The sequence below is a fragment of the Macaca mulatta genome, chromosome 15 (genome assembly GCF_049350105.2).
Source record: "Macaca mulatta isolate MMU2019108-1 chromosome 15, T2T-MMU8v2.0, whole genome shotgun sequence".
Classification (NCBI taxonomy): Eukaryota; Metazoa; Chordata; class Mammalia; order Primates; family Cercopithecidae; genus Macaca; species Macaca mulatta.
Window position 1 is genome coordinate 121,883,503 of NC_133420.1, and position 22,503 is coordinate 121,906,005.

The window sequence follows — 22,503 nt, forward strand, 5'->3', positions numbered from 1 at the left end:
AGAAGAAATGTATTATAGAACACCTGTAATGCCAGCACTTTGGGAAGCTGAGGCGGGAAAATCGTTTGAGCCCAGGAGCTTGAGATCAGCCTGGGCAATATAGCAAGACACTCATCTCTACAAATTTTTTTTAAAAACAAGCCAGGTGTGGTCGGGCATGCCTGTAGTCCCAGCTACCCTGGACTGCCGCAGTGGGAAGATCAGCTGAGATCAGGAGTTCGAGGTTACAGTGAGCTATGATCATGCTACTGCACTCCAGACTGGATGGCAGAGTAAGACCCTCTCTCTACAAATTAATACTAAGATTTCCAAATACCTTTTAAGATGTTAAGGGTTAATAATCTCATCTATGAAAATGGATGCATAAAATACCATTCCAGTTGAGGCATACAGAATCCTGAATTACAATTTAGCATGAAGAGAATTATATACCACTACCATGTACAGGCCACTCCAGAAAAGCTCGACTCTTTCCACAATGGAAAATCTGTCTAAATAATTCCAGTATCAAAAAATGTAGCATTATCAACACATCAAGAGAGTTCCTTAACATGAAGTATATCTCAAACTAAAAGCCAGGAGAAGTTTTTATGGCAAAACATAAGTTTTTTCGTAAGAGTTGTAAGCGAAAAGGAAAGATACCTAAAATATAACATTAAATCAAAATAGCAAGCTGCAGAAGAGAATGTATGATATATAGGGAAAAAATCTATGTATGTATGTATGAATAGATCAGTGTATGAATTTAAAAAAGTTTAAATGACAGGCATCAAATCATTAACAATAATTACTTATTGGGGCTGTTTTCCCTATTGTTTGAATCAAAATCAAGTGCCATGAGACAACACAGACAACTACTTTTAAGAAATCTTCAATTACTAAAAGATGAAACTTTGAAATTCCCCAAGATTATTTCCAACTATTATTCTGATTTCCTAATCAGACATTGTTAGTGTTTATATTTTTTCCTTTTTTAAAAAAGGAAATATTGCTTCTTTTAAAAAAATAGCAGTATTACTTTTGTCTTTGAATGCCCTGGGAGTTAAACTTGGAAGTAACGCCATTCCTTTCTCGTTAATTGAGATGAAAACGGCTTGGTATGAAAGACTCCCCAAGGGGACACAGGCTCTGAGAGTAGGGTGCTCAAGGTTTCCCCACTGGAGGAGGCATCGCAGAGGCAGCAGGTGAGTTTTAATGATGAGGTGTCAGGAAAGAGACAGTAGAAGACAGAATGCCAAGGGGAAGGAACTGTAGGAAAAGAAAACCAGAGCGCTGGCAACATGCTGCATGCAGTAAGATCACACAACAGTGCTGCCACACAAGGGTGCCATGCCTAGCGACCACAGGGTCCAGCAATATATTCACAAAGTCCCACTTCAAAATGAAAAAATAATGAGGAAAGCAAGACACACAAATATAAAAACACATTCTAGTTTCACAGTGTAATCTTACAAGTGGCAAAAAGATTATTTTATAAAAGTCAATTTTATATACATAGGAAAGATAAGAAACCTGAACACTGAGGACTTTTTTTTTTCCATCTCTTCCACAGTCTTGACAGATGGTGCTCACTTCTGAGAGACAAGTAACTATAAAAACCAGTAAGTCGATTTCAAAGAAACAGTGGTCCTTTAAACCACTCATGCCAAATGCCTTTTAAGATCGTCACTGTTAAGTCTGATTTCACCTTTGTGGGTAACAAATCTTGGAAGTAGTTTGGTGAGATTTCAATGAATGGAAAAAGAGCAAGTCTGGATATACAGTAAAATAACTTTTTCTGATTAAGTGGTCAGTCGTTTCACAAAAATAAAGGAACTGCAGAATGGTGTCTTTATTAATTTAATGAATCACAGCCCCTCCTCTTCCAGTCAAGACAAGGTAGCAAAGACTGGATTTACCTTCCTGCCTGAAAAACTCAAAACACAGTTTTCAAGACACTGGACATGAGGCAACAAAGGACAGTAACTGTTGAAACAACTGACATGAGCCCTGAGCCTGCCCAACCTAACCTGGATGAATATCAAAAGAATTATGCTCAGGAAAAGAACCCACGCAAAGAAAAGATTCCATGAGGGATAATAACATTTATGTCAAATTCTGGAAAACAAAAGCTAATCTACAGTGACAGAAAGTAGTTCAGTGGTGGCATGAAAAAACTTTTAAAAGTAATAGATACTGTTCATTATCTTGGTTTTGATTTCACGGGTGTATATATGCCAAAACTTATCAAACTATATGCTAAAATATGTTAGTTTATTGTACATCAATTATAACTTAATAAAGCTGTTAAAGATATTAAAAATGAAGAAAAATTATCCCAAACAACCATTAAGTAACAACAAAAACAAAGCGTTAGTCCTTATAATGTGCCAGGTAATGACATAGGCACTTTACGTGTATTATCCTAGTCAATTCTCACAACAACCTATGATATAGGCATTATTATTATCTTTATTGTACAAAAGAAACTGAGATAAATAATACGGAGAAATAACTTGTCTAAAGAAATACAGTTCAGTGATAGAGATGGGATTCCAACAGTATTTGGCTATTTGTGTTGCTATAAAGAAATACCTGAGAGTAAGTAATTTATAAAGAAAAGAGGTTTAATTGGCTCCCAGTTCTGCAGGCTGTACAGGAAATGTTGTATCAGCATCTGCTTCTGGTGAAGGCCGCAAGAAGCTTACAATCATGGCAGAAGGCAAAGGGGGAGCAGACATCTCATTCGGTGAGAGCAGGAGCAAGAGAGCAAGTAGAGGGAAGTGCCACACAGTTTGAAACAACCAGATCGCCTGTGAACTCACTCATCACCAAGGCGATGGTGCAAAGCTGTTCATGGGAAATCTGCCCCAATGATCCAGTCACTTCCCACCAGGCCCCTCCTCCAATACTGCAGGTTACAATTAACATGACATTTGGTGGGAACAAATATCTAAACTCTATCACAAGCTGAGGGACCTCACTCCAAAGCACATACCATGAGCTACTTACTCGACTCCACAGGCAGACATGGCTAGTCATCAGATGTTTAACCATAAATGTTACTGCTGAGCTGGTGTGTTTAGTTTGCCTAAGTGAAAGGAATGTAATCTTAATTCTATTATTCCAAATTAGAGTTCCTGTTATCATTAGACTTGACATTTTAAGTTTGTCGGATGGCATGCGGACAGGTACACACTGAAATATCCCTCTGATGGTAAGTCCAAACAGTTCACACCCTGTTTTTCACATTACAGGCACCAGAGATTCAAAAATGCAGTCACCAAACTGGATGATTTGTAAAAAGTGAAGTCAGTTTTATTTTTAAAAGATAAGGGAAATGAACTGCCGCTCTTCTTAATTTATAGGCAGAACTAATTTACCTTCCTTGATTAACTTTCTACATATTTAATGACTCTGAGTAAAAGGTAGGTCTTTGAACATCTGCTTTCTAGACTGCTTAAAGTGATTCTTGAGACCATTTATTTAACTTGATACATAAAATAAACACTATAGAATATTAAAATGTAAATAAGACCACCTTGATTACAGCTGAATAATAAGAAAGTAACCTGCCACTCATAAAATGAATAACCTGTTTTTTTAAGAGAGTAAGTTATTAGCGATTTTTAAAAATAAGAGCAGTAAACACTGACATAAAATTTGAGGTTATAAGGAGGAAATTAAAATACTCATAATCAAAATCACCAATTAGATTTCATTACTTACATAATTTGAACACATAAAGCAATAAAGCTAATTTTAATGAAAAAAAGGCAGTTAAAGTAAATAACATATTCTTATAGTATTAATTCTCCAATCTATTCTGTATAACTACCCTTTGAAGTTTATCTCATTCTCTTTTCTCCAGGAGCAGTGATTCACGCATTCAAATATACGCACTGAGGACTTATCAGTGGGCTAGGACCCTTAGTCTTACACTCTGGAGAACAAGACAGAGGAGCTTCAAAAACTTAGTCTTACATTTATGATCTATTTTGAGCTAATTTTTGCACAAATTGTGAGGTTTACATCAAAGTTCTTTTTTATTACTTTTTTGCACATGGAAGTACAATTTTTCCTAGACCACACTTTCCCCATTGAATTGCCTGTGCATTTTCCTCTTTCAGGATTTTTTAAAAAGTCTTGAATTTTAGGCAGTTTATTTATGACGTGTCTGATCATGGATTTCTCCGGGCTTGTTTAGGTTCACTTAGCTTCTTAAATCCTTATATCTTTCACCAAATTAGGAAAGTTTTCAACCATTATTTCTTCGTTTTTTGTTTTTTTTTTTTTTTTCCTGAAACACACTTTCTCCTCTCCTTCTGGAACACTTGAGACACAAATGTTAAACCTTTCAGTTTTATCCCACAGGTTCCTGCGGTTCAGTTCATTTATTTCACACAATGATTTTTTCTCTGTTGTTCAGACTGAATAATAATTTCTATTGCTCTATCTTCAGATTCACTCACTCTCTCTTTTGTTCATCTTTATTCTGCAATTCAGTCCAACCAGTTTGTTTTTTTATTTTAGCAATTTTATTTTTTAATCCTAAGATTTTTGTTTGTTGGAGTTACTCTCCCGGAGTCCTCTCTGTCTGTACGAATGTCCATTTCTGTGTTTCAGGATGCCTTTAGAACAGGCCACTGGATGGCAGGAAAAAAAATGAATTCCATGGTTTTTTATTTTCAGCCCAGGCTGCTCTCAAAAACTCTACATCTGTGTAACAGTTTACTTAAAAGTGTACTTGATACTTAATGATCATTTTGAAGCAAACATGTCCAAAACAATATTCTTGATTGTCACTTCCCAACTTGCTTTTTGAATAGCTTTCCATGTCTCAGTACAAGGCAACCTCTTTTCAGTTACTGCAGCCAGAATCCTTGGAGTCATTCTTTATTTACATCTGTTTCTTTTATGCTCCCCATCTAGTCTGTCGAGAGATTCTCTTGGCTCCATCTTCAAAAGATACCAGAATCTAAGCCACACCCCACTACTTTCACCATTCCCGTCCCAGTCAAGGCCCCTATCACCCTCCACTTCAACTACAGCAACAGGCTCCTGGCAGGAATAGGCTTCTTGCTTCTAACCTGGCCCTACTATCGTCTGCTCCTAACACAGTGATGCCAATGAACCTTCAAATATCTAAGTGCATGTCACAGCACGTCACACCTCTGCTGAAAAACCTACGGTGAGCCCCCTTCTCACTCAGGGTAAAAGTTAAAGTCCTGACAGTGGCTATAAGACCTCTAGATCTGACTCCCCTATTGCTTCTCTGACAGTATCTCCTATCACTCTCCTCCTCCTCTCTGCTATGGTTGTGGTGATGTGGTGAATATTCCAAGCACACTCCCATCTAAGGCCTCTTTACTAGTTGATACTTTTGACTGAATGCTCTTCCTCATATCTGTATGATTAGTTTCCTCAACTCCCTTAAGTCTTTATTTCAATGTTACCTTCTAAATGGGGTTTGCTCTGACCTCTTGGTTTTAAACTACAAATCCACACTCTCCTTGCACCCCTTCCCCTATTTTTTTTTCTATAGCGCCTTCCACTTCTGCCGTAATACACAATTTATAATTTGCCACATCTACTGTCCCTGTGCTAGAAGGTAACTGCTTGGTGGCAGGAATCTTCCTCTGCTTGTTCAGGCTGTATCCCCAGTGTTACACCAGTGCATGACTCAACAAATGTCTGCTAAGACAAGTGAGTCAATATGCCTAGAAAACGGTACGTGGGCAAGGGGAGCAGTGGCAGGAGCTGAGGTCAGAGAAGTAGCCAGGGACCCACCTTGTAGGACTCGTCATCTATTAAATCTTGGTGATGGCTGACAGAAGCCACATTGTTTTTCTGAACTCATGACTCCCAGCTTTATACCGCTTTATCCCTGTCTGACTACAACAACAGTATCATAAAGGGCAGTTATGATGTTTGTACACGTTTCACCTCCTGACAGATTTTAGATGATCAATTCCAGGGGAGCATTACTGAGTCCTACATAAACCTGTTTACTCCACAGCAACTAACACATAAACCTGTTTACTCCACAGCAACTAACAAAACGGCCTGTACACAGTACAAAGTCGGCAGGTAACTCCCAAACCACCCTAATTACACAAAAAGAACTAATCAGTGAATTACACTTCATGTATAAAAAGATGAGACTTTGTAGTGTGTGCTTGTGTATACGCAAGGTATGTTGATAATACTCATATGTTAATAAATACACTAGACCTCAGAGGGCTGAATGAGTGACAGCTTTAAGGAAGTCACCTGGGGAACTGCTACACTAAACCCAACTACGCTGTTCTTTCTTCACATCAGTAAAACGTCAACATTATATAAGCCTCTTTAAATAAAAAATCGTTCTTACTTTTGTTATGCTTTTGTTCTTCCTGAAATAGTATGACCTTATTAATCATATTTGGCACAGAATGATCTTTTGATATTTATGAAAATCAAATTTACCTTCATAAAAATGAGTCACTGCTGAGGATATTTAAAAGAATAAGCTCAGATTCTGACGGAACTTCTAAAAGGATCTCAACAAAGGTTATAAACAAAGCCTTTCAAAATCACTGCTGTGCTCAGGACTACGCACACTCACAGGATTTAAAATCGAATTCCAGCAAAACGTGCCAAAGACTGCCTTAGTGCTGAACACAGCCAACAATGATGAAGAGTAACGCCCCAGACCCCTCACCCAGGGAGGGGAAAAAAGACAAAACTGGAGTCGGTCTCTTTTTCTGGTTCCATGAAACCTCTGTGCTCTAATTTTCCTTCTTCCTTTCTTTTTAAATTTGGAAATAGTCAGCCAACAGTAATTACTATAGGTTCTTTTCCTGAAAAGTTTCTAAGATAATCCTAAAAATATGCCCACATTTGTCACTACCCCAACCAAATGATCAAAGATATCATCACCCAAAGTGGGATGACCTAATACTGGGAATCATATAATAAACACAACATGAAACACGCAGTATTGACAATGTAATGTTCTTGGCAAAATGTCTTAACCTAAGCCTAACCATGAGGAAATATTAAGTTAAATCTAGAATGAGCAAGCCTCAGTAAGACAATTGCCTGCACTGAGGAGATCTTAGCCAAAGTACACAAAATTTTGAGATGAGGAGTAAGTTCAAAAGATCTACTGTATGTCATAGTGACCACAGGTAATGATAACACATTATATACCTGAACACTGCTGAGAGTAGATCTTATGTGTTCTCACCTCATATATACACACACACAAATGAGTATATGATGTAATACATGCTAATTAGCTTAATTTAATCACTTCACAAGGTGTGTGTGTAGATATATGTGAAAACACTATACACAGAATTTGTACTTGTCAGTTAGAAAAATAAAATACTTAATCCCTTAAAAAAATTGGTGAGTAAGATGTTTCAGGTTAAAAGAAAAGTTAGCACCACCAATCATGAGACACATAGACATCATGCAACCCCAATAGGATGCCCTGAGTAGAACCCAGCATCACTTCTGTGCAATTATTGCCAAAAATGAATAATCTTAATTTATTCATGAGGAAACATTAGGCAAACTCAAAAATAAAGACATTCCATAAAAGTACAGACTGACACTCTTCTAAATTGTCAAGGTGATTAAATACAAATTTATACCTTGATTAAATACAAGAGACAAAGGAGACGCAGCAACTAAATGCAACATGGAGTCCTAAACTGTCTTGAATCAGAAAAAGGACACTTGTAAGAAAAGTGTCAGCATTTGAAGGTCTACAGATTAGTTAGTAATAACGTATCAGTATTAACCGTCTACTTTTGATAACTGTGGTACAGTTCTACAATATGTTAATATTTGAGGAAACAAGTATACATAAGAATGATTTATACTATCTCTGTAACTATTCTGTAAATCTGAAATTACTGCAAAATGAAAAGTTAAATTAGTGTCACAGAAAACAAAAAACAGGAATGAGGTACTCTTTTAGATTTGAAAAAATTACAAATTTAACCAAATGAAAAATTAATCCTGAACTGCAAAAAATACAAAAAGATAGCTACAGACAACTGGAGAAATCCAATTATGAATCGTATATTAAATGATATTACTAAATTCCTGTTAATATTCTTGGGTGCGATAATAGTGTTGGTTATGTAAGAGACCATTCTTGATTCTTAGAAAATGTATGCTGAAATATTTAATGCTTATATTTTGAAATTTTTCTATGAGAAAGAAGGATTTGGGGAATGGAAGGAGAAAGAAAATGGAAGGAACAGATCTTTGTAAAGGGTATAAAAATGTGTGTTTTACTGCTATTTAAACATCCTAGTTTGAATATATCTCCCCCCAGAAGCTGGGGGAATAAAAAATGAATTCACAGAGCAGTGGAAATACAAAGCATCTCAATCCCAGTGGTGTACACCCAAGCAAAAAGCCTTAACAAATTACCTTAGTAATAGTAAGGTTTCCTGACACAGACCCCAAAACCTCCAGTAGAAGAGGTAAGAACAAAGACCAGGAATTAGAAAATCTGCCACTATTTTCTCTGTAAATTTAAAGAGACACTGTCAAATAAAAGGATCTTAATCCTCTGAACTTGTATTTCACCCTTGTAAATGTATTACAGGAAAGTACTGTTTTAGGACCTATTTCTAAAAGAGAATTTTATTTTATAACATTTGCATATTCTCCCAGTTAGGAGAGGACAGGAAATGCAAATGCTTTCTTAAAGTTGAGAATGTTGGAGACGAAACTAGGGCTATATATTGTACAAAAATCCCCAAAAAAATTATGACAAGGTTCTGGGGTAACCATTTAAATTATTTTTAAATTGGCCAGTGCTTCAAATCAATAGTGTTTCACTTTGTGTTTAACATCTGTAATCAAAAACATGTATACACATATATACTACAAATAAAAGCACTGGTTCAAGTATTTGATAGTCAAATTACATCCCATCTTTTAATTACATCTGACATAACTACTACTGAAGGAGGTTCGATTTTGTTTTAATGTTTCTACATTCCTTCACATCTTTCTTTTTATTGCACTATATACTTTTAATAGTCATTTGATACTAAACAATATTCTAATAAAAACTGAAATTGAGCCTTCTAATTTAAAAACTACATGATAGCAGTGGTCCCTTAATATTCTCACTAGAAATATTACCATCTCTTCAAAGTAATTATTTTAAAATAGCATTTTTTAAATTTATAAAACATACCTTAAAAATCAACATATTGCTATGCAGGTCCAAGCTCAGGTTAAGAAAGCAAAACAAAACAAAATACTATTTTTTGATAAATTGTTTTGCTGTACAGTGCTATCAGAAAAGGCCAGAAGTGATGATATGACAATCAATAGCATCATGTTAATTCTCTTGTCTTTATCGAATGTACAGGAAATTCAAATAAGGAGATACAATTTCATTTGGATTAATTTACAAATGCTGCCCGGTATGAAATCATGGAGCAGTAATAACTTACAGGAAGATTATTTGTCAGATTTTAAACATCTGTTTTCTAGAGTGGCTACAAATCATGTATTTTACCCAAAGATATTTACTTTCTCCATAATATTAAGAAGAAAAATTAAGCATCTATTTTTCCCACAATATTTTCCCCATATCTGAATTCTCCGCGCTTATTTTCTGTCTACTTTTTGGCTGTCAGCATCTGCTCATCTGGAAAAGAGGAAGAGCGGAGGCAGCTAACGGTGGAGCAAGGCTCGCTGGAAGAAGAAGAGCGGAAGCAGCTAACGGCGGAGCAAGGCTCGCTGGCAAAGGCCTTCCCTGGTGACTGCACCCCTGGCTGCTCATACAAGCCTCTATGATAGGAGGCAAGTGACGCATTTTCTTTTAACCAAAAGATATCTACCAAGAAGGGAGAAAAAAATTAAGTACCGTCTACTGTGTCTATTATAGAAAGCTCTTTATAACAGTTAACAAACGTTTATACCCAAAAGGAGGATATCTCAGAGATCACTTTAAGCATGGCAAAATTCACCAATTTAAAAACACAATTTTTGAAAAAAGCAGTCTTTTCCTATCATTTATAACAAAGGAAAGAGAAGAAAGGAGATGGCAAAAATATCTATGGATAAAAAATCTTCTGTGGATGGAGCAGAAGAGGATTTTTCTGCATAAAAATTTCAGAATAGCTCCTTTAGGTAATAAACACAAAAGCATATTTTAAAAAAAAATCTCTGCTATTTCAAAAGAACAGGTTCACCTAGGGCACTTTAAGAACTGTAATATTAATTTAAAAGTAGACCAAAAATTCTGTGCATCTCTTATCTAAATGTGAATACTATTGAAATTTTTATTAATAATGAAAACGAATCTGATTTTCATTTTCATTAAACAATTCAATGCTATATAACATTTTATGAGCTATGAACTTGAAAGCTTCATGGTATTAAAAGAGGAACGAAAATATATTCCTCAAACTCACTTAGGAAAAACAAGGTCAGGTGCAGTGGTTCATGCCTGTAATCCCAGCACTTTGGGAGGCCAAGGTAGGAGGATTGCTTGAGGCCAGAAGTTCAAGGCCAGCCTGGGCAACATAGACCCTGTCTCTACAAAAAAGAGAAGAAAATTAGAGTGCAGTGCTGCGCACCTGTAGTCCCAGCTACTGCAGAGGCTGAGGTGGGAGGATCTCAAGCCCAAGAGTTTGAGGCTGCAGTGAGCTATCATTACATCACTGTCCTTTAGCCTGGGTGACCAAGCAAGACCCCATCTCCAGAAAAAAAACAAAAAAAAGAAAAGAAAGAAAAAAGAAAGACAACCATCCTTTGTAAGTACATGGGAAAATGTCAAAGCATTCTGACTTTTACAATAAATTTATTTAATAGAAACTAGAAAAATAATTCTATTCATCAGAATATGTAGTCCAAATTCAATCAAATCTATAAAAAGTAGGTTCTAATTAATGCACCCACTATTGAAGAGGACCCTAAAGAACTTAAGTATATTGGGAAAAAATTCTAGTTTCTAGACCTCATACGGTATGGCACAGTGAGTTTACAAGACAAGACGGAAGAGGTTGTTATAGCATAATCAATCTTTTTTCATCTAATCAAACCAAACACTGCTCTCTATCTTCTGGTAGTTGTAACACAAAACTTTTCATAATCAAGACACAGTAAATATCCAAATTACCAAGTTCATCTTGCTCCCACTCCAAATTTCTGCCACCTACTAACCCCCATCTGTCTCCCAAAATTATGTAAACATCACCAAAAAGTCGCTGTATTCATTGCTGTAACAAATTACCACAAACCTGGTACCTTTGAACAACTGAAATTTATACTCTCTCAGTTTTGGAGGCCAGAAACCCAACATCAAGGTGTTTGCAGTGTGGTTCCTTCGGGAGGCTCTGAGGGAAAATCTGTTCCATGCCTCTCTCCCTTGGCTTCCCATGGCTGCCGACAAACCTTGGCATTCCTTGGCCTGAAGATGTAGTATCGCGCTCGGTTTCTGTCTTCACATCACCTTCTCCTCTTCTGTGTCTCTCTCTTTCTTATAAGGACCCCTTGTCTTTGGATTTAAGCCTCTCTCAGATAATTCAGGATGATCTCATCTTGAGATCCTTAATTACATGTGCAAGAACCTTCCCCTTCCAGGTTGACATCTCTTGGTGTTTGTTGTGGGGGTGGGGTGGGGGGCGCATGCCATCCAACCCACTATAGCTACTCTCTTTCTATCTTCTAGGGTTAGTTACATCCTCATTACCAATAAATGCTTACTTCTCAAAAGAATTTCAGAAACATGTCACATCACCCTTTTCCTAAATTTTGCTTTATTTCACATATTAGTTATCTGGGAATTCTTTTTAAGTTGATCCATTGTCTTATAAATCCTTCTAGTGTTTTTTTATTAATCACAGTGAAAAGGCAGGCATAACAGAATAAGTATATATTAAATTTTTTGGCCTAAAAGAATAACATTTTCATGAATTACCAAAGTAGAAAACATGGGGAGTCTTACACATTGATCTGGGCAGTCTTCAATTTCACTGTAACCTATGTTTTAAATTTCTACCTATATACCATAATCAGAATAAACACTCTTATAATGATAAGGTTAACCATACAATTTTAACCAATTCATATGCAAACATGTCTGCCATGTTCAACATTGACTTTAATATTTACATTGTTACTGTTGTTTCATTCATACTCTAAGCATCATTTAGCATACATAAAAGGTACCAAGAGCCAAGACTGTGCCATTGCAGTCCAGCCTGGAGACAGAGTGAGACTCCGTGTCAAAAAAAAAAAAGTTCCAAGGAAGGTTACTATAACATGCATATCCTTAAATGAAGTATACTTTTTGAAAGAATGACTTCACAAAATGGGAATGCCTCCAAATTCTCTGAATCAAAAGACCAAAAATTTCAGATTTATTGGGTGATGCAAGATTTCATTATCAATTTTGGAAAGATGTTTTCTTAAATGGCTCTTTCAAGAACAGAAGCTCATCTGTTTTCTTCACAGGAACAGAAGAAACAACACCTCTTCAGTTCGAAGTTCAGGCTACTAACCCCAACTTTTGTCTCACTGCAGAGAAACACAAGAAAGGTGGTACAAAGCCTGGGAACACTTTTTTTTTTTTTGGAGATGGAGTCTCGCTCTGTCACCAAGGCTGCTGGAGTGCGGTGGTGCGATCTCGGGTCACTGCAACTTCCGCCTTCTGGGTTCAAGCAATTCTCCTGCCTCAGCCTCCCCAGTAGCTGTGATTACAGGCACTCACCACCATGCCTGGCTAATTTTTGTATTTTTAGTAGAGACAGGGTTTCACCATTTTGGCCAGGCTGGTCTCAAACTCCTGACCTCAAGTGATCCACCCGCCTCAGCCTCCCAAAGTGCTAGGATTACAGGCGTGAGCCACCGCACCCAGGCACCTCTCTTCTTCTTCCACTTGGGGTTTCACTGTCTACATGAAGCTGTTGGTGAGGACACACACGTTTAAATGCATGCATAAAAGCTTCAAAATGTTTGTATAATTCTGTAGGAAAATAGATCCAAACAGCAACAAAAATAAAATTAGCACAGTAATTTAAAACTTAAGAAGCACCATCTTCACTGTCTACATAGGCTAAAAATAGGGCATACAGGCATACCTCATTTTGTTGTGCTTCCCTTTGTTGTACTTCACAGATAACTGTATTTTTACAAATTAATGGTAACTCTGCACCAAGCAAGTCTATTGGCACCATTTTTCCAACAGCACATGCTTACTTCATGTCTCTGTGCCATATTTTGGTAATTTTCACAATATCTCCAACCTTTTTGTTATTGTATCTCTTATGGTAACCTGTGATCATTACTTTTTGATGTTACTATTGTAATTATTTTGGGGCACCATGAACCATGCCCACATAAGATGGCAAACTTAACCAATAAATGCATGTATCCTGACTGCTCAACCAACCGGCTGTTGCCCCATCTCTCTCCCTTTCCTTGGGTCTCTCTATTCCCTGAAACACGACAGTATTGAAATTAGGCCAGTGAATAACCCTTCAGTGGCTTCTGCAGTGTTCAAGTGGAGCAAAGATTCACATGGAATCAAAATCAAAACTAGAAATGATTAAGCTTAGTGAGGAAGGTATGTCAAAAGCTGAGATCAGCCAGAAGCTAGGCCTCTTGCACCAGTTAGCTTAGTTGCCAATGCAAAGCAACATTTCTTGAAGGTAATTAGAAGTGCTACTCCAGTGAACACAGGAATAATAAGAAAGCAAAATAGCCTTATTGCTGATATGCAGAAAGTTTTAGTGGTCCGTAAAGAAGATCAAACTAGCCACAACATTCCCTTAAGCCAAAGCTGAACCCAGAGCAAAGCCCTAACTCTCTTTAACTATAACTCTAACTCTCTTCAATTCTAGAGTTAAGTCTGAGAGAGGTGAGGAAGCTGCAGAAGAAAAGCTGGAAGCTAGCAGAGGCTAGTTTATGGTGGTTAGGGAAAGAAGCCATCTCCCATAACAGAAAAGTACAAGGTGAAGCAGCACGTGCTGATGTAGAAGCTGCAGCAAATTATCCGGAAGATCTAGCTAAGATCACGGATCAAGGTGGCTACACTGAATAACAGATCTTCAGTGTAGACAAAACAGCTTACTATTAGAAGAAGATGTTATCCAGGACTCTCATAGCTACAGAAGAGAAGTCAATGCCCGGCTTCAAAGCTTCGAAGGACAGACTGACTCTCTTTTTAGGGACTAATGCAGCTGGTGGCTTTTAGTTCAAGCCACTGCTCACTTATCGTTCCCAAACTTCTAGAGCCCTTAAGAACTATGCTAAGTTAACTCTGCTTATGCTGTATAAATGGAACAATAAAACCTGGATGACAGTACATATGGTTTCCAGCATAGTTTACTGAATATTAAAGCCCACTGCTGAGACCTACTGCTCAAAAAAAAGGAGTGCTTTCAAAATATTACTGCTCAGTCACAACGTCCTGGTTACCCAAGAGCTCTGACAGAGATGGACAAGGAGATGAATGTTGTTTTCATGCCTGATAACATAACAGCCATTCCACAGCCCATGGATCAGTCTACTTGCAAGTCTTATTATTTAAGAAACACATTTCAGGCTAGGCGTGGTGGCTCATGCCTGTAATCCCAGCACTTTGGGAGGGTGAGGCAGGTGGATCACGAGGTCAAGAGATCAAGACCATCCTGGCCAACATGGTGAAACCCCATCTCTACTAAAAATACAAAAATTAGCTGGGCATGGTGGTGTGCACCTGTAGTCCCAGCTACTCAGGAGGCTGAGGCAGGAGAATCCCTTGAATCCGAGAGGCAGGGCTTGCAGTGAGCTGAGATCGCACTACTGCACTCCAACCTGGTGACAGGGCAAGACTCTGTCTCAAAAAAACAAAACAAAACAAAACAAAAACCACATCTCATAAGGCTATAGCTGCCATAGATAGTGATTCCTCTTATGAATCTGGGCAAATTAAATTGAAAACCTTCTGGAAAGGATCTGCCATTCTAGATCCATTTAAGAACATTCATGATTCATGGGAAGAGGCCAGAATATCAACATTAATAGGAGTTTGGAAGAAGATGATTCCAGTCTTCATGGATGACTTGGAGGGATTCAAGACTTCAGTGGAGGAAGTCACTACAGATGTGGTGGAAACAGCAAGAGAAATGGAATTAGAAGAGTAACCTGAAGACATGACTGAATTGCTGTAGTCTCATGATAAAACTGGAATGGATGGGAAGTTGCTTCTTGTGGATTGATCTGGCTTGGCTGTCTCCCCACCCAAATCTCATCTTGAATTGTAGCTCCCATAATTCCCACGTTATGGGAGGGAAATGGTGACAGATCATTGAATCAGGGAGGCAGTTTCCCCCATACTATTCTCATGGTAGTGAATAAGTCTCAGGAAATCTCATGGGTTTTTTTAAAAGGGGTTTCCCCTTTTGCTTGGCTTTCATTCTCTCTCGCCTGCCTCCACGTAAGACATGCCTTTGCTCTTCCTTTCCCTTCTGTCATGACCGTGAGGCCTCCCCAGCCATGTAGAAGTCCATTAAACCTCTTTCCTTTATAAATTACCCAATATCACAAATGCCTTTATTAGCTGCATGAAAACAGACTAATACAGGGATGAATAAAGAAAACAGTTTCTTGAGATGGAATCTACTCCTGATAAAGATGCTGTGAACACTGCAGAAATGACAACAAAGGATTTAGAGTACGACATAAACTTCGTTGATAAAGCAGTGGCAGGGTTTGAGGACTGATTCCAATTTTGAAAGAACTATGGATAAAATGCTATCAAACAGCAGTGCATGCTACAGAGAAATCTCTTGTGAAAGGAAGAGTCAACTGATGTGGCAAACTGCCCTGCTGTCCTTGGAAATTGCCACAGCACCTCCACCCTGCAGCAACCGCCACTCTCATCAGTCAGCAGCCTCAACATCAAGGCAAAACCCTCTACCAGCAAAAAGATTATGGTTCCTTTAAGGCTCGGGTGACCATTAGAATGTCTAGCAATAAAGTATTTTTAAATTAAGATAAGTACATTGTGCTTTCAGACATAATGGTACTGCATGTTTAACAGACTGCAGATAGTGTAAACATAACTTTTAGATGTACTGCGAAACCAAAAAATTTGTGTGGCTTTCTCTATCGCAGTATTTGTTTCATTGCGGTGGGGAAAATCTCTTAGGTATGCCTGTAACTTGAATGGGGACTTTGCTAGGGATGCAAACAATATACCATTGTCTCTTTACCCAAAACATTGCCTTTCCAATTAACATGATTTTGCCTTATTGCCCTGTTTCTAAAAACAAATCAAGAATTTGAGAAATGGGCGTGAACTACTCATACCTCCACCAGGAATAATTGCCAGTTTTGTTTCAACCAGGCCCATTTTTGCAGAGGAAGCTAAAATGAAAGAAAGAAAATTAAGTATCATCGATATCATCACATTCAAATATGACTGCCTGAAAAAATTATGAGATACACTAAAAATATTGTTTACTAATTAAATTGATACCACAAATTCTTAAAAAATCACTTTAAAAGGCATTGTTATGGAAATAAGTAAGCACTCTAAATGACACGCATTAGGAGAGTCACACAATATTTTCTGTTAAAAACTGTTTGGCAGTGAATTAATTTTTGATTCATAAGAACAGGGCTGTAACTCCATTATTAAACCCGATATTGCCAAATCATATTTGGAGGCTTAGATCCATTAATTATTCAGGATCAGCAGACTTGTCAGTATCTGACAAGTCCAAATTCTTCAGTTGCCTGAATATAGTCTCCCAGACCAAAGAGTTTAATGGGTCATATCAGATTATGGCAACTTTTCAAGACCCAGTCTTTAGTTACCTTCTGACAAATAGTTTCACTATTCTGACAGGTGGACAGGGTTCCTCTTTTTATGTCTGTTTTCATGGCTACTTTAAAATATCTTAATAACTTTTTTATTTGCATATCCAAATATACTTAGACTACTTCCCATATTCTAATTTCCAAAACCTGTATTCCTTCAGAAATGGATTACATGTACCTTAGCTTTTCCATTTAAGATCCAATGATTTCATTACAAGAAAACAGTCCTAAACAGTCCTAAATGAAGAAAACAGTCCTAAAATGAAGTGAAAAGGAGGAAAAAAATACACATGGACTAGCAACCAGAAATCCCAAGAAACTGAATCATGTTGACATTACATTTTTCTAAAAATTTAAGAAATCTTTTGTAAAGATGAGGTCTCCTTATGCTGCCCAGGCTACTCTTGAGCTTCTGGCCTCAATCAATCCTTCTGCCTTGGCAGCTCTGCTTTTAACATGCAGCCACATCAGAAACGATAATGGAAAGCAAGAGAAGAACAGTGACAACTGCTGTCTGCTGTGCCCAGTTCTGACTCAGAGCCCAAGGACACAGGCAGAGCTGAGTCTCTATACAGGAATATAGTGACCACAACGATAAATATGGGAGATTAGCATACGTTGCTCTCATGAAGTAACAAGGGTGTGGGCTGTGGCCAAACAGTCTGGGTTCAAATCTCAGTTCAGTCACTTCTTTGGGGCTTGTTACTTCCCCTCTCTCTTCTCCAGTTTCCTCCAGTGCCCCAAAGTACCCGCTCTGAGGGCTGTTATGCCGATGGGAGTGAGTGAATACATGTCAGGCGCTAGAATAACACTGGCTGCCTGGACTGCACACAGTAAGTGTTTAGCACTAATTCTTTTCACTCTTCTTCTACTCACCTCATAAGATCCTCAGAAAACCATTCAGGAAGAAAGTGGACTTCAAAGAGATTGAAGTTATGATTACTGTAGCTAATGGTGATTTAGTGCTTGGACTAACATCCATAGATTAATGGCTTCATCTTCACAACAGCAACAGTCATTTCCCCCATTTCCTCTAAAGAGGCAGATACTGGCCTAAAAAGGGGAGGACCTCAGATTCTTTTCCTTTCTTTCTTTCTTTTTTAAATCTTTTTTTTTTTTTTTTTTAAACAGGGTCTCCCTTTGTCACCTGAGCTAGAGTGCAATGGCACGATCATGGCTCACTGCAGCCTCAAACTCCCAGGCTCAAGTGATCCTCCCACCTCAGCCTCCCAAAGTGCTGGGATTAGAGACGTGTGAGCCACGCGCCTGGTCCAGGACCTAAGATTCAAACTCAGTTCTACCTGACCCAAATCCTGGCAAGAAACAAAGGAAGACTTTTTTCAGGTGGGAATTTTGAAAACACCATCAGGCCCAACAAGCGACTTGTTGAAAATATTCTACTCAACAACAGGAAGCAGAATAAAATATTTAAAATTACCTGAAGAGTACACACAAACTTCATTTCTTTAAATTATGTTTTTAACAAGATTAATCCTCACCTGCTACTCGTATATCACAAGCTAAAGCCAGTTCAAGACCACCACCTAAAGCAAGTCCATCTATTGCTGCAATTGTTGGTACTGGAAGATTAGCTGAAATGGAAAGAAAAATGTTATGCTTCCTTAGTAAGATCATTACCTCACTGTGTAATTCATTTTAAATTTTTTTCTGTAAATTTATGCTTTAAATGGGAGATCATATACAGACTTTTGTATCTCTTTTACCTTTAACAAAATATAAGCATTTCCACCATTATTCTTCAAAAATATTATATGATTACCGTATAGCATTCCATCACATGTATGTGCAATGTCTTTAAACCTTCCCATATTATTGAATTACTTTCATAAACCTTTTTTTGTTGAATTAACAGAATCACAGTTCTATGATTTCTTAATCTTAGAACCAGAAGTCTTTCACAAGATGTTTGGTTCATACAAAGTTCAAATTGAAATGACTTATACATAATTGTGAAATTTATGATCCTTTATGGGCTACTTCAGTGTTTGGAACGAGACTGTCTCATTCAAAGAAGGACATCTGCTCAAACAAGAAAGAAACTGTCCAAGTAGTTGCTGTGGCATCGGCCCGTGAGCTGTCATTTAGTGAGGGGCCCTAACATTATGAACGGGAGCTGGAAAACAATCAGGCTCTTCCACTTCAGAGGCAAGATGCCCTGAGAACCGGCTCATAAGCACGCCTGGAAAGGCGTCAGCCAGTCACAGAACTAAAAGCTCAACTTGCTTCAGTCCAGAAACTGAGTATTATTTTAATATAATTTTTGTAAATTATGACATACAGATTGCATTCTCATAACCTGTTCAAAAAGTGACCAGTTTTATCAGTTATTCTGAAAAGCCGAACTCTATTAATTTTATATCTGACTATGGGAATGTGAAGCAAGGCTGGCCAATGTTAATATATAACAGAAAGTGGATTTTAAAAAGGTACTGTCGGCCGGGCGCTGTGGCTCACGCCTGTAACCCCAGCATTTTGGGAGGCTGAGGTGGGAGGATCACCTGAGGTCAGGAGTTCAAGACCAGCCTGGCCAACATGGTGAAACCCCATCTCTACAAAAACACAAAAATTAGCCAGGCATGATGGCAGGTGCCTGTAATCCAAGCTAGTCAGGAGGCTGAGGCGGGAAAATTGCTTAAACCTGGGAGGCAGAGGTTGCAGTGAGTCAAGATTGTGCCATTGCACTCCAGCCTGGATGACAGAGTGAGGCTGTCTCAAAAAGAAAACAAACAAACAAACAAACAAAAACAATAAAAATGAACTATCCCCCAAAATCTCTCTCTTCCATTCTGATATGTAAAATCCCCCAGAGGTTCACTCCTTGACCCCTTTTAAAATATACAAATTTGCTGAAGTACACTGAGTCTTACTCATAAACAAAGGAATTCATCCGAATTATTCGAGATCGAGTCTGAAAAGGCCAGGAAGGGGCACATACACACAGCTGCCGCCCGAAGCTCTCCCAGAAGAGCGGGCGTGGAACGGGCTTTTGCACAGGCAGTATTTCACTATCTGTACCTGTCTGAACATTTAGGGGTCGGGGATGGGGAGGGACTTGAAAGGACAGGACAAATTCAAAATGTTCTTGCCAGAACACTTTGTGAAAAAAATAACAGCTATGTCAGTGCTTGTAGTCTGGAAATGAGTTTAATGTGCAAACAATATCTGGTGAATTTTATCTGGGAAAAAAAAAGAAAAGAAACATCAATAAAAATATAAAACAGCAAGTACTTCCCAAGGTACTCAGTTTAACTTGAGCTACTACAAGTAGAATGTACTGAGCTACTACAAGTAGAGCTACTACAAGTAGAATGTAATGACTTTGATTACCCACTCTCAGCTCCTCTTCCTTCCTAAAAAACTGCCTAGAGATCATTTATTTCTAGATCTCCTCAATCTCTCTCTCCAACCTCAGGTCTCACCCGTCAGAAGCCTTCCTTAGGCCTTGCTAAGGCCCTCCAGCTCACCTCCTTTATAGACCAGCTTCTGAGAGGAGTAGAGGAAATCCATGCCACCCACACCCATTCACCTCCAAACCACCAAGACCATTCTTGTTCCAGTTACTAATGACATTCTAAGATTGCCCTGTAGCCAGTGGACAACACTCAGTATCTATTCAATGTACTGCCTCAGAAGATCAGAGATATCCATCCTGGACACTCCCTCCTTGGATTCCTCCATTCACTGCCTGCTGGGTCCCTCATTTTTCCTGCCTTTCCATCTACCCCTGGTAATTTCTCAGCCTTCCTCCCCTCTCAATAAAAGCTCTTCCCAGGAGATCTCATTCTCATCCACAACTTTTACCACCTATACTACCACCAGTGATTTCCAGATCTCTACCTCAAACCCAAACAGTCCCCTGCCTGTTGAACATATCCACTTAAATACTTCATGTGTCCAAACCATTTCTTCCCAATTCTTCTAGGTTGTATCTCAGTTAGTAGCACCTCCACTCACCAAGTTACTCAAGACACTCAGAAGTCATCCCAGATGTCCTCCTTGCCAAGGACCTTTTCTACTGCCCAAGTTCCGCGTCCCATCATTTCTCACCAGCAGGAAGTACCTAAGTAATCTCCTTCACCTGCAATCTGCCACCCTTCTATACACCTTCTACCTTTCCTGCAGGGTAATCTTTCTAAAATGTAAACACAGTCATGCTATTCCCCTATTTAAAACTGTACAATGATTTATTCTACCTTCAGGATAGAAATGGTGTAAACATTTAGCATGGCACAGTAGGCACCTGGAACTAAGTTCTGCACAACTGTCTGATCTCTTCTGAAACCTCAGATATTCTGTCCCAGCCCCAAACTACTTAAAACAGCTCCAAAAGTCTCCATTCAAAACTCAATACCCGTATACAAGGTGCAGCTCTGCCTACAATGCCTGGCTACCCCTACTTGTCTGTCAAGGCTCAAATGTCCCTTCCTCTATGCTTACATGGCACTCTGTGCATACTTTTCTATCAGAAGATTCACCACCGTACTGCCCATATGAAACAAAAATTAACATCACATCAATGCTACTCAATAATGTCCTTACTAATCTGGGACAAACCTCAAGGTTTTTCACTGCCTCTTCCTCCTCTATTATATCAAACCTAGTATTTTGTCTACTTTTCTTTTTTTATTATTAACCTCTTCTGTTTAATAGTTAAATAAACATAGTCCTATGGAGCTAAAGAGAAGAAAAACTGCAAAGAGTTCTAAGGTGCAGAGAGCAGAGGCAGAGAAAGAGTGGGTGCTCCCTCCCTGCTATGTGAGTGCTAAAGTCACTCACCAAGTAACTGCTGGAGGCTGTGATATTATGAAATACATATTTGTTCTTCATCCCTGTTTCCAGACATACAGCTCTTAAAACTCTTGGAATCTCTGGAGAGATAAATGTATCTTTCTTATTTCTCCAATATGTTTATACTTTTTGGAATTGATAATAATTATTTTTAAGTCTGATAGGAATTTGAGCCAGGTACAGTGACCCATGCCTGTAATCCCAGCATTCTGGGAGGCCGAGGCCAGAGGCCTGCCTGAGCCCAGGAATTCAAGATCAGCCTGCGCAACAGGGTAAGACCTCGTCTTGATTTTTAAGAAAGAATTTGAGAAATTATGTTTCTAAAGAGGATGAAAATTGTGTCCCCTTGAGAATCTTAACAATTCCAGGGCTTGTTTCCTTTTGTGCAGACCCATGCCAGGGTCACTGCAAAAGGAGCCAGCCTGGGTGCCAAGAGACACACCAGAGGTGAGGGCTGGGGCCTGCAGATGGGAGACAGGAGCTCCAAGAGGGAGAAGTCTCAGGCACCATGTGCCTTACAACTTGTAAGAAATATGTAACACAAAATGATGAGAAATTTGGGTTCCACATACAAAAAGAACAAGAAAAATGGGATACTAATTCTCAAATTATTAAATACGTTAAGCACTGGTACTTTAAATTATTAATTAACATAAATTAGCGCTGTGGAAAGCTGTCTACAAAATGTTTCTAACTAAAGAATTAAGTAAAACAGCTTAATTCGCATTCAATGGGTAATTAAATATTAGCCATTTTACAATATTATAAACTCTAAGGCTATACATCATCCTAATTATGGCCTAAAAGATGTCTGTCGTAGTAAATTTTATCCAGAAAAATATGCATCATCTCAAAGCACATGCCAGTCTCATAGTTACC

General features: G+C 38.4%; 1 protein-coding gene across 4 annotated transcripts in view; it reads right to left on the minus strand.

The window, feature by feature from the left end:
• The window catches only part of AUH (AU RNA binding methylglutaconyl-CoA hydratase), a 146,467-nt gene that overhangs the window by 56,919 nt on the left and 67,045 nt on the right, over window positions 1-22,503 (minus strand). For 3 of the 4 annotated variants that reach the window (XM_015118076.3, XM_015118073.3, NM_001257675.1), the window contains 2 exon segments: window positions 18,315-18,407; window positions 16,303-16,359 (listed from right to left, as the gene is read on the minus strand). The exons of the other annotated variant lie outside the window; for it this stretch is intronic. In XM_015118076.3, coding sequence (XP_014973562.3) covers window positions 16,303-16,359; window positions 18,315-18,407 — 150 coding nt within the window. 4 annotated transcript variants of the gene reach the window in all.